The sequence below is a fragment of the Schistocerca nitens genome, chromosome 2 (genome assembly GCF_023898315.1).
Source record: "Schistocerca nitens isolate TAMUIC-IGC-003100 chromosome 2, iqSchNite1.1, whole genome shotgun sequence".
In the NCBI taxonomy this organism is placed as follows: domain Eukaryota; kingdom Metazoa; phylum Arthropoda; class Insecta; order Orthoptera; family Acrididae; genus Schistocerca; species Schistocerca nitens.
In genome coordinates, this window is record NC_064615.1 from 368,720,551 (window position 1) to 368,733,776 (window position 13,226).

Sequence of the window (13,226 nt, forward strand, 5' to 3'; positions counted from 1 at the left end):
AATTCTTCCTTACACAACTTCTGCATCAAATGTTGTGTGTGTTATAATTTTTTTTCTGAGTTCCCAATTCATGTAGCACGAGACTTTGACAACACAAACTGTTAAAAAAAGTTCACCGAAGTATTTAAATATTTTCAGTGTGTCTAAAGTGGATGTCTCTTTATAGTTTTGTTTTGTTTGATGTAATGTTTCATTTTTACTTATTTTTTTGTACTGCACATGTAAAATGAATACTACAGCATCTAAAATTTGAGGCATACATTCTTACTGGCATAGTGAATCATCATCTCTTAAACAAGCTACAAAGTTCAAATATATGTTTGAGTACATTTTACACACAGTGAATGTGAAGACTGAATAATGGACTGAGAGAAAACCGGAAAAGAAGAGAATGGAAATGTTCGAGATGTGGTGCTATCTAAGAATATTGGAATTTAGGTAGACTGATAATGTAATTAACATGGAGGTTCTCCAGGATCATCAGAGAAAGGAACATGTTGCAACCTGGCAGGAAAAGTGATAAAAGCCGAAAAGTGGCAATTTTTAATTTGTCACTGAAAAATAAGTGTGAAGTGCTCTGTGTGCACAAAAAATATAATGGAATTTACTGCCAACAATACTTATTTGAAGTTTAAAGAAAGCTTATACTACTTCAATAAAAGTTTTATAGAATTAATTCTTATAAGTCAAGTTTTCTCAAGTTTTGCATTTTTGAGTTGTTTCACTGTTCGTGGCGGGGTGTAATATGGAAAACCCTGACAAAAAGAAAGGTCTGGAGGTAGGTGTAGAGTGTGAAAACACTAAAGGAAGACAGAGATTGGGATAAATACAACAAATAATTGAGGATGTCGGGTGCAAGAGCTACTATGTGATGAAGAGTTTTGCACAGGAGAGGAAGTTGTGGGATGGGCCGTGTCAAACCAGTTAGAAGACTGTTGACTTAAAAAAGAACTTATTACAAGGAACAATCAAATATGCTTTTAACCCTCAAAATAAATATGAAACCATATTTCAACACAGAAAATGATTGACTTACTGTCATTAGCTACATGTGCAGTATTAGCCTACAGTGAAGTGCAACTAGCTTATAACTGACTGCCAAGAAATGTAACATGCTGCTTTAAAAGGGAATCAACCTTGTTGTTTTTGGGATTTTGAAATGAATATCAGAAAAAATATCACATTTCACATTATTTTCTATTGCACCTGTCCAATATTCACAGGTACAAGAGTTCCCCTTTGTTGCCACCAGTATGCATTAGAAGTATTGCGTTCAGTACAGCACTGTCCATTTACACCAAATGACTTATACAATCAGTTGAAATTTCCTTGTATGTTGTATGGCAATGAAAGGCAATCAGGTTGTGTATAATCTATACTCTGTACATAGATTGCCATACCTCCATTTATGATTGGACCCATTGGCCCATTCCACGAGATAGCCAAGATCGTTGTTATCCTCAGCCTCAGAGAGCCACTGAATCATGACCGCAGAAGTATGTTTACATTCTACAGTCTCTCGTGAGGCTTGCTCTGGAGAAATGTATATATAAGTTCTTGAGATAGGCACTCTTATTTCTCCACTCTAGGCAACAATGACAAACAGAAATCATTAATTTGTTTCATACTTGGCAGGATGTTTACAACCTAATAAATGACGAAAGGTATATACACTTGATTTACCCTAGCATGCAATCAATGCTGTCTGACAGAAAAGGGAAGTGCCCAGAAAGGGAGGAGAAAACAAAACTTCATAGATTTAGAAGGTATGTGATGTTATTTCAGTGATTACAAAATCGAGTCAAGTGTAAAAATAACTAGGCGGTAAGAATCTGCATATCAGTGTGATGTTGCGCCCCCTTTGGTGTGGAAGCATGCGCTGGTTTAGTTGAGAAGGGTGTCATAAAGCTGTTGTATCTTTTTCTGCTCAGGAGTCAAGGGCTCACAATTGTAAATGGTTGTCAACATCCTTGGATCCTGGCACTGGAACAGAATGGTCCTACAGATGTTCAATCAGGAGAGAGATTGTGGGCTCTTGCTGCCTTTGGGAGCACCTAAACATCATATACACTGTTTATAGAGACATGTGCCCTGCGTAAATGAGCCAATTCTCCTGTTGAAAAATGTCATTGCACTGCCACATGACTGTTATGTCTATGATGGTCATTCAGAGTGGTGCAGATCCACCAGTCATTGCTGAACACTAATGTGATGCTGTTCCTCAGCAGTCCATGTTCCCTGGACGTGGTACCACTCCAAACACAGCTGTTCATATTGTGGTGGCAACCTGTGTGTGGGGCAGTAATTCCCTAATATGGCTGCTGCTAATCTCCAGCTAATGATGTGGTATGATGCAGAATGTTGCTGGGAATCAGTTACTTGTTCTCAAATGGCAGGCATAAATGTTAAGGGGTTACAATGTGCTTGATGCACAGTAAGGCAATCCTTCCTTTTGCTGGTTAGACATGGTCAGTCGAAATCTTGACACTGAATATGCCTACCATCACATTCTTATGAAGTCCAGCATCAGGCCATTGTCACAATTGAATGCCCCACAAATCTGAATATTGTGTGATTCAGTTTAATATAACGTGGCAAAAATGTTTTTGTGTGTTGAAATTTGGGATGTGTATTGTTGCGTAACACAAGAAAAACAGAATACCATGTCATATTAAGGATATCCTCCACCAAATAAATAATATGTATCTTGTGTAATGTGGGGTGCTGCTTCCTAATGCTGCCATAGGTTCATTTTGATGTTACTGCATTGCCACACGGGAACCATGCAATGGTAGAAATAAGCTCCAGGAATTCGTGTTCACAAAGAGTTTTATTTCGCACGCTAGATGTTCGGTGGTGAACTACATGCATAAAATTGACTTAACACTGTCTCATGACTGACATAAGACTAATTACAGGCTAATTACAGACTAAGTACAGATTAAGTACAGACTAAGTACAGACTGACCCAAGACTGACCTCAAACTGCACTGACCTGAAGTGACCTCTGACGGCATACAAATTGCCTCTATTTATATGATTTTAAACAGTTCCTGACATTGTTACATATTAAATTTGCATATTTAACAATTAAAACTTTTACATACATCTTCCCAAATTACATAAAGATTTACATGAAACAACATTGAATAATTTCATACAAAGACATGAAAGGATCTGTATATCTTAAGACCATAAATTACATGTTTAATCTATGCAACAATATATTTTATTAATTTGCATATATCATTTTACTTACTTAAGGATACAGGGTACTTATAAATGGTGGGAAAAATTGAAATTTTTTATGAGTTTATTAAATTCTATAGTCTTACCTGATTACATTGATACATACATTATAGGGTTTCAAATGAAAAATGACCTATATATTTAAAAACAAAGATTCTGTAACTTACCAAACGAAAGCGTTGGTACGTTGATAGAGACAATAACAAACGCAAACACACACACAAATTTCAAGCTTTCGCAACCCACTGTTGCTTCATCAGGAAAGAGGGAAGGAGAGGGAAAGACGAAAGGATGTGGGTTTTAAGGGAGAGGGTAAGGAGTCATTCCAATCCCGGGAACGGAAAGACTTAACTTGGGGGGGGGGGGGGGGGGAGGGGAGAGTCACTCGCGCGCACACACAGTGGCGACATATAAAAAATGTGATGGTGTAGGCTTTCTGGAAATAACTGAACAACAAAGTAGCAGGAAGGGTTTAGCGTCAAAATTAGTTGTTTTGTGTAGATCCTGCAATAAACCTACCTCGAAAATGACTTCGAACATTGTGCATAATTCATTTGATGTGAATTTGAAGTTATTGTATGCAATGTGTGCTATAGGAAAAGGAAAAAGGGCTGCTCATACAGTTTGTGGTTTGATGGAACTTCCACTTCCTCCTCCTCCTCCTCCTCCTCCCAGTAGGTTCAGCAAGTACATAAAAACACTTTGAGGTGCCTTGACGGTTGTGTCTAAAGCATCTATGAAATATACAGTAGAAGAAACTGTAAATATTAGTGGAACCAGGGACATTGCTGTTGCACTTGATGGGACATGGCAACACCGAGGACATCATTTCTTGAATGGTGTTGTAAGTGCTACTTCTCTGGAGAATGGAAAAGTTGATGTTGAGTGCTTATCTAAGTACTGCCACACGTACCATGGTAACACTGAAGGACATATTGAACATCAATGTTCTAAGAATTATGATGGTTACAGTGGAGATATGGAGTGTGATGGAGCTCTAAAAATATTAAAGTGTTAGATATATGAAGTACGTAGGTGATGGGGACTCAAAAGCTTTCAATAAAATTAACGAGTTCAATGTTTGTGATGATACCTTGGTAACAAAACTGGAATATTATGGACATGTGCAAAAGAGTATTGATGCTAGATTGAGTAAGCTACGAAGGGAAATGAAAGAAAAGTTGTTGGAAAATCTCTGTCTGGCTGAGTCAGATTGACAGCAACTGAAATAGACCTCCTTCAGAGTTATTATGGACTTGCCATTAGATGAAGCTCACCTCTGAATGATGTTACAGCAATGAGAAAAGCTGTATGGGCCACCTACTTTCGTAAGTTGACCACAGATGACCACCCTGTTCACAGACTTTGCCCTAAAGGAGCAGATTCTTGGTGTAGTTACCAAAAAGTAAAAGGAAATGGTCAAATATACCATCATAATCATTCTCTTCCTCAGCCTCTCACTGTTTTGCTTAGTAAATGTCTTCAGGGGGGCACTCAGAATACAAATGAAAGTTTCAACCATTGCATATGGGAAACATTACCCAAGAATGTTTTTGTAGGACTAAATACATCAAAAGTTGGTGTACTGGATGCTGTGATATGTTTCAATGATGGAGTGATAGGAAGGCTGGAAGTCCTGGGAAATTTAGGCATAAAATGTGGCTCTAATATGGGAGATCAATTGCTTGCATGTGACAGACAATGGGTGCATGAAGCTGAAAGATTCACTCTTCAAGTTACCAAAGAAGCAAGAAGTGCTAAAAGGAATGCCAAGAGGAAGCTTGAAGGTGAAGAAATGCTGCAGACTGAAGCCCATGCTTCAGGAATGTTCTGAGGCACAGTTTAATTGGACTCGTATCTTCATTCGCAATTTTCTGCGAATTATATTTTTCAGAATTCAGGTACAAATATTTCCTAAAATTTATAAAGCATTGCTCTAATTTTTTTCTATGACTTGCAATAGTCCATACTTATGTAGTAGACCTAAGCTTTATTGCAGAATCAACTAAATTGTAGAAAAAAATTACATTTTTATTAGGGAAAAAATTATAAAAATTAAAATGTAAGATGTGATATTTTTTATCCTTGTAATATACATAATAGGTGGAATTAAATAGGTCTAGTACCTCAGCCATCATGTCATGCATATCTGGTAAAAAATTGGTCTCCTTCAAATGTATAACATTGGATTAGATGATACTTCAATTTGAGGAAACATTTTGGAAAAAAATTGCATCAATTTCTTTGTAATTTTTTTAATAATCCTAAGTAGGTTCAAAAATATTAAAAATACTTCTAATTTGCTTAGAAAGTCTGCTGCATTATCTGATATCAACAAAAAATCTGTAAAGCATGTGCATTATTAACAGTGCCCGAAAGAAATAGGTCTTGATTTTTACATAATATTGAGTGGGAAAAGTACCCTGTATCCTTAAAGCATAATCATTCTGCCATTTTCAGGTAAACAGAGGGATTAGTCTTATTGAATGAAAGGTCTAGATTCAATTAATTAAATTTTGTACAAGTAATTTTTTCATTTCTGTATAGTCATAATTGTAGTTCCATTAACTAACAACAAATTAAAGCATGAGTATGCTTAATTCTGACTGAAAAATTATCATGTCATATTTCTATTAAGGATAAAATTTGTTTTTAGCTTGAATACATAAAAATAGATGTCTTCCAATGACTAGAAATATCGGAACTTTAATTGTTAATTACTCCATAATTACAATAGCAAAATTATTCCTACCATGTGCCTAAAGTTTGTATAATGTACAAATTGTGATCATACATCAGCTTTTAATCCAACATGTTTCCTTCATGCTGTATATTGGTGAGACTCAATGTAAACAGTGTCAAAACAATAGCTTAAATTAGTGCAAATTACTAATTTGCTGCAAAAGAAAACTTCAGTGTATTCGGATCCAGGTAACCAAAAAAGACAAAATCAAAGCAGCAGTTTAAATTGGTGTAAATTGCTGATAGTACGCATGTGCCCTCTTCCGGAGAGTGGGGATGAGACTGAAAAAGGATACAGGATCCCAAACGAGTTGTGGTATTACATCAGCCAGCCGGCCAAATAGAGACCCACAATGAGGCCATTTCAGACTCTGTCATGTAAGAGAGCTTTATCAACACTGACAGAGTGGCATCTCCGTGTCCTTCAGTGATCACCCATTATATGATGTTGTTCAGACACTTTACATATCCTACTGGATCTGATAACAACAGTAAATGTGTACAACACTATACACTCTGGTGGCTGTTCTACCTGTCACAGAGTATTACAACTGTAATTATTTGCATACCTGCCTGTTGTGTGTAAGTGTGCAAAGTACATTGACAGTTGACCATTTCTTTCGGCTGTTTTGCTTTTTTTGTCAGGCAGTGTATTTACCGCACACAGCTCCTAGACAGACTATTATTTAAGATAGCTGACATCCCGATTATGGAGCGACCAGTTACGATAGTAGTTTGGTCTGTTGAAATGCTGTAATCTATCCATCCAGTGATCTTTGACAAGAGCACTTCAAACAGGAGATTGGAAATCCACACATTTTGAAAAGGAAATTGAAAATGCATCTTATTAATCAACCTTTCTACATACTGCCTGGTAATGTAGATATTAGGTGATTGAAAACATATGTTGGCAGCATGACATGTAACAGTTTTCATTTTTTATACGTTTTTAGATATTTAGCAATGACATTCACCAAGAGTTGAGATATTATTTTATTTTATTTTATTTTTAATACCTTTTTGGCATTCTGCTATGGCATCTTCAGGCCCCATATGCATCTCTCAAAAATAAGAGATATCGGCATACTGGGTCATATGTTCCTGGTAGTCGTGAATTATTAACCATATCCCAAGTGCTTCCTTCTAAGACTTGATTGTGGTGTTTGATTGCAGTTGCAATGAAGTCTTCGAAAGAAACACTTGGGGTATGGTTTAGAATTCATGACATCCAGCAACATATGGCCCAGTATGCCAGTATCATTTGTTTAAAAACAAAGATAATGTGACTTACCAAACGAAAGCGCTGGCAGGTTGATAGACACACAAACTGTGTGTCTATCAACCTGCCAGTGCTTTCGTTTGGTAAGTCACATCATCTTTGTTTTTACATATATTTTTCCCACGTGGAATGTTTCCCTCTATTATATTAGTATCATTTATTTTTGAGAGATGCATATGGGGCCTGAAGATGGCATAATGGATTGCCGAAACTGGTAGTAAAAGTAAAATAAAATAACTTCACAGCTGTTGGTGAATTTCATTGTTAAATACTTGACTAGCCGATGTCCCATATCCACAATGGACCAACGGAGATTGTTGAGATAAGTGTTTCATTTGACAACTATAAGTGTACAGCAAATATTAAGCTAGTAATAATAAATAAAAGCAGTTACTTAGTATGCTGAGGAAATGCTCCCACTTTTTGTCCCTTCCATTCAGACCAGCTACTTTCCTACTACTTTTGTGAAGTTAATTTATACTCTGTACAAATAAAATAAGTTTTGTCAAAGGTAATTGTTACATACCTTAGAAATAGTTTGAGGTTATTAACTCTCTCAAAGTGTAGTTTAGCTTGTTCTTCCTCCCTGAGTTTTCTCCTTCATGATGGGACCTGTGGAACATGGTAATGAATGAATGACATATAATCAGTAGTAATCATTTTGGCAGAATGTGCAGTAACATACTGGAAAGAGTACATAGGAGACCTCTCTCATCATTTATACTCCATTCATTTCCCATTTCAAAAAATTGCAGTCTGTCAATCCAGGTCCCAGTTTCAGTGAATTATTGGCTGCTAGTTTCTCTGACAATTTTACCTAATTTGGTGCTGCTGATGCTTTTATCACAAATTATATATCATGTGATATCAGGACTCTTTTCAATCTTATATTCTTTTGGTCTAGCAAAGTGTTAAGTGTGCTTGAAGAAAGATTTTTAAATCTTAGAGATATTTGTCACATCTTTTTGCCCTTACTCTTTTATTTCAATTGGACATTCAGTGAATGCAGATATTTCAATTTGATACATAGACTCCAATTTTTGGCTTAACATTTCAGTTAGTTACACATACTGCTTATAACATCACTCTGCACATCCAATGAAATCATTATTATTACTGATTCTGTGCAATTTGTAATATATGCCTTATGAAACAAAAGGTTATCATGCTTCTTACTTTTTTATTTTACAGTAGAAGCCCAAAACATTACAGAAAGTATGGTGACAGAAGAAGGCAATGATGCAAAGCTATCACATATGCCAGACCCACAGGCTGATGCTGCAGTAACAGTGACTGGTTATGAAACCATTGCAGCTAGAGAACCAGTTAGTGTTAGACCTTCAAGTATTATATTGCAGCCTGCATCCTCTCTTCCGCATAATATTTCAGCACCCATTTTTACACACATGGGACAACAGGTAAAATATCTCTTACAATGTTGAGATTTATGACACTCCCGAAAGAGATAACTTACATAATTTAACATGGTCATTGGGCTCACTTGATTTTCATGGGAAGTAACCGTATGTACAATGTTTAAGTCAGAACACTGGGCTAACAAAAATGGAAATGTTTATAGTATGATGAACAACAGCAAATTATAGCGCTTCAAAGTTCAGCATCATCTTACACAAATGTTACATAGATTCACATCTGCATTTGTACTTTTTGAGTGACCATACATTTAGGAAGAGTATAAATAACATGCAAGGATCATTTTCTTCCTATCCTGATCCAGTGTAGACAATGCATGGAGTGTGTTTCTATTCCTTGCATATATACCCAATTGTTTCTAAATTTAACCTTGTGCTCATTCTGTCCAATGCATCTTCAATGAAATATAGTTTCCTGATCCATATTAGAATGTGATCCATAACAATTTTGAGACTAAAACTCTGTATGATGCACATAATCATTCTCCAACATCTCCCACCAAAGTTTGTGGTGTATTCTGTGACACTCATTTACTGGCTAAAAAAAACCATGACAAATATTTTCATAAATCTGGCAGACAATATATGCATTGACAGTTTAATAAAAACAAGTTGCTGATAAAATTTTGCTAGTCTGTGATTGGCAACTAAATGCATTCTAATTCAGGTTGGAGAAACTGTTAATGTATGTCCTCCATACTCTTCACTTTCTTCTCATATCTGAAAGTAACCAACCATATTTTTACAGTTTGTTTACTTATGCATTCATTAATTTACTGCACATGAAAGGCAGCTGTTCTAGATAATAAAGCAAACAATTCTGCTGTGACACATTCTCTTTGTCTCTTGATTCATGCAAGCATCAGTAAAAAGCTGTTACATTTGTTTGAATCAAAATTATCACTTATTTAATAAATATTTTAGTGGCTGTATAAGTACTTGCTTTCGTCTATTACTTCTGTTACTTAAAATTAACAAAGAACGTAATGGCAATTCAGCTGTTTCTGGTACTCCATACATTAATTAGAAGTACAAGAAACAGTTTAGCTAGAATTACTTTTTGTAGTGGTTAATAATAATGGCAATAGTCATCAAGCAAGTTATGTAGACGGTGTTCCAATTTAGAGTTGAGACATTGTCGGGAATAAAGATTTACTGAAATTTATTGAGATTGAGATACATAGTGCCAAACATTTTAAATAGTTTTTTTTTTATTTATTTCAAATTCTTGTACATGGACTACATTTTAGTCAAATATAAATGTAATTGTGTGGTTTCAGAATATATGATGTAATAGTGTAATATTTAATAATTACTGACTGATTTGGATTTCACTTAAATCACTGTTACAGAAACTACTGTACGTGTGAAGTTCAATAATAAGAATCAGTTGGGATCAGTTGGGAATGTTGTCATAAGAAATAACGGAGGTGGGTCTCATGCTGGACATAGAGTAAGTGGCAGGTTACTGTCTTTGGCCATTGGCATAATGAAAGAAACACGGTGCTGTGGGTTGTATAAATTTATTAGTATTATATAAATTCATGATATCATAAAATGGGCAATGATCACACATAGAATAACTGGAATGTTGGGGGAGCCACATCATTTTAATATCTGCTGTGAACTATTCAATTTGGAAGCTGTACTGTCAGCACACAAGACAATTGTTACATTAAGACCTTGTGCATTTGAAACCTTTTGTAGATTTTTAAGAGCTAGCAGAAATGATCAGTTCTGCACAGTTAAAAATAAATAGTTATAAAGCAAAAACAATGTGCATAAAAAGTCAAAATATATCTACTACACTACAGTGCAACTGAAGGTACAAGATGTTGACTGATTTCCTTATCTTGGCAGCCTTATCTTTAACAATGGGGACGTAGATGCAGACACTGACAGCAGAATTGGGAAAGCTTGTGCAGTCTCCCATAGAATATGATCCAAATGGCAGTGAGATTCCATAAGTATGTCCACAAAGCTTCGACTGTACTCCACTGTCATTCTACTGATGACCATATTTGCATATGAGAGCTGGAAATATAAAAAAAAAAAAAATTTGCACACAAGCTCAGTGTTTTTCGCCAGTGATGACTGAGGTGAGTTTTGGACATCAGCTGTGTCATGAAATGCTGAGTAGTAATCTTCTACACAGCCTGCATAAAATTGTTCCTGAAAGAAGTTTGAAGCTTGTGGTGCATACTCAAAGCACAAAACATAGGAGAATCAAAAAATCAGCACTATTGTGGATACCAACATATGGATACAGAAGTGGAGGAAGGCTTCATATAAACTTTTGTGAAGGATCTTCAATCCATGGACCTGAATTAACAGGAAGCTGAAGCTGAAAAACTGGCAGCTGATAAAGTTCACTGGAGGAAATGTTTTGCCAAATATGCTACCAAGCATTGGAGAAACTTAGTCTTAAGTAATACTGTAAATATAATTTAGATATCACATTCTTTAAGGTTTTCCTCGGTGGTGAGATACGCAGAACATAATGGTTAGGTTGGGTTGGATGATGGATGGATGGATCAGTGAATCAATCGGTCAATCAATCCACACCATTGTATCCCTTCCCCACCCTGTGTCCACAGTGTTCTACCTATCTTCTCTCAGTTTGTCTTTGTCCCTCCATTTTGTACTTGGTAGTCATTAAATTACAAAAATGTCTCCTAAAGATTGTTATTTACAAAGACCTGTTTGCTGACTTGTCTTGCAGATGATATCTACAGCAATTGGCCCTCCCGTGAGCTGTCAGGTTGGCCATTCAAGTGAAGCAAGCTTTATCCATCAACAGCAAGCTCCTCCTCCAGTTAACAATTTTCCTACTTCCCCTTCTGTTAGCCTCTCCACTCCTTTATACATATCACCACCTCAAACCGTTTCACCTGTCCCTTTATATCCAACCCCCAGACCACAACAAGCTGATGCACATGTAGGTGCTGTCACGACCATTCCTTCACACTACTTTGGCCAGGACACTCATCAAAGATCTGTAAGTTATTAAAAAGTGAAACTGTTGATTTGTTTCATTCTACTTTTACTTTCTAATTTAGCTTAATACTTGGTGGGTGTTTTATGAAGTGAGAAATGATTTTTGTGGCTGAAACTTTATAGGTGATATTTGCAATAGTGCTCTTTATAGTAATGAGTTATGTGGCTATTGCCACAACTTAGGTAATTACCCATTCACAGACATTTTTCTTAAGTTTTCTTTCATGGAGGAGGAGGTGGGGAGGGTTTCACTGGTAAAACTACACACGCACACACACCTGATATACATACATACATACATACATACAAGCATGCTTAATAAATTAAATCAGAAACATAGTGCCTTTACACATCTTTTACTGATTGTGTTGATTTGAAGATAAGTGATAGCCCCTTATCTTGATCATTATTTCTGTGTGATAACTGAAGCTTCTTGTAGAATGTAGATAATTTGGCAGTAAAGGTAACAACTCACTAATAGTGGAGGCATTAAGTTGTTGACAAGCACATAAAGGGGACTGAAAATTGTGCAAGCTTTGGGATGAATCAATCTTTGAGCTAGAGTACACATACATGCATATGCCCCGCCTCCCCTTCCCCACTCTCCCCACCCACAAATGCCAATGTAGCTACATTGTTCTGGCTGACGACACTGTACTTCCATTCATTCCAGGTCTTTGTTGTCATAATGCTTGTATATCAAGGTAAGATAACTTTATAGTCTATCAGTGAAGTTGGATGAATTTAAGAAATATTCTGCAAGATGATTTGGGTTACTACTGAGTGAGGCAAAATTTATCTCCCAACCTGCTTATACAAGAGTGACAATAAATCCACTTTCACACTCAGATTGTCCATGGTGTGAAGGTGATGGCAATAATCTGAGAAAAAGTAGTGAGAGAAATTAATTCAGTGGTTAATGTGATGTGGTATTGCACTAATGCCCTGACACAAAAAAAAAGAAACAAAAATATTTTTGATTTTGATGATACGTGTTGTAAAAGTACACAGCAGAATGATCAAGAGAAACTTAGATGATTTCTTCCCCATTGTCTATCTATACAACTGCTGGAAAAAAACAACTGTGTGAGCCACTTACTATAATTTCATTTAATACCAAGATTATTTCTACCATATCTTGTCATAGCTAAAGTATATAAAGTTGTAGGTCATGGAGGAGGTTAGGTGCCTCAGTGCCCAATCAAATATTTTTCCTTCTGCGAGTGATGTGTTTCAGTGTTTAAGGCACCAAACTAACGTATAGAAGGAGCTTATTTCAAATGTAAACCTTGCCTATGGTGGTGGTTGTTCTGCTCCAGACAAATTCTGGGTTTGATTTGTTGACAAGGACAAGGGGAGTTCCTTCTCACCATCTTTGTTAACTCAGTTTTTACTCAATCATTCATGACTTTGCTGACTTTTGAGGAGATGTTGAATGCAGAGAGTTTGAGGGTCTTGTTGGGTTTCATCTAATGACTGAATATGGGGGGGGGGGGGTTACTCTTTCTTACTGCATACTCACTAGA

At 36.3% G+C, this 13,226-nt stretch overlaps 1 protein-coding gene across 2 annotated transcripts in view; it reads left to right on the forward strand.

Annotated features, from left to right (window-relative positions):
* Positions 1 to 13,226, forward strand: part of LOC126236190 (Golgi-specific brefeldin A-resistance guanine nucleotide exchange factor 1) — a 321,970-nt gene that overhangs the window by 262,461 nt on the left and 46,283 nt on the right. The window contains exons 31-32 of one of the 2 annotated variants that reach the window (XM_049945293.1): positions 8,465 to 8,688; positions 11,426 to 11,701. In XM_049945293.1, coding sequence (XP_049801250.1) covers positions 8,465 to 8,688; positions 11,426 to 11,701 — 500 coding nt within the window. Of the gene's footprint in view, positions 1 to 8,461; positions 8,689 to 11,425; positions 11,702 to 13,226 lie in introns of both variants that reach the window. The other variant, XM_049945291.1, reaches the window with a different exon arrangement.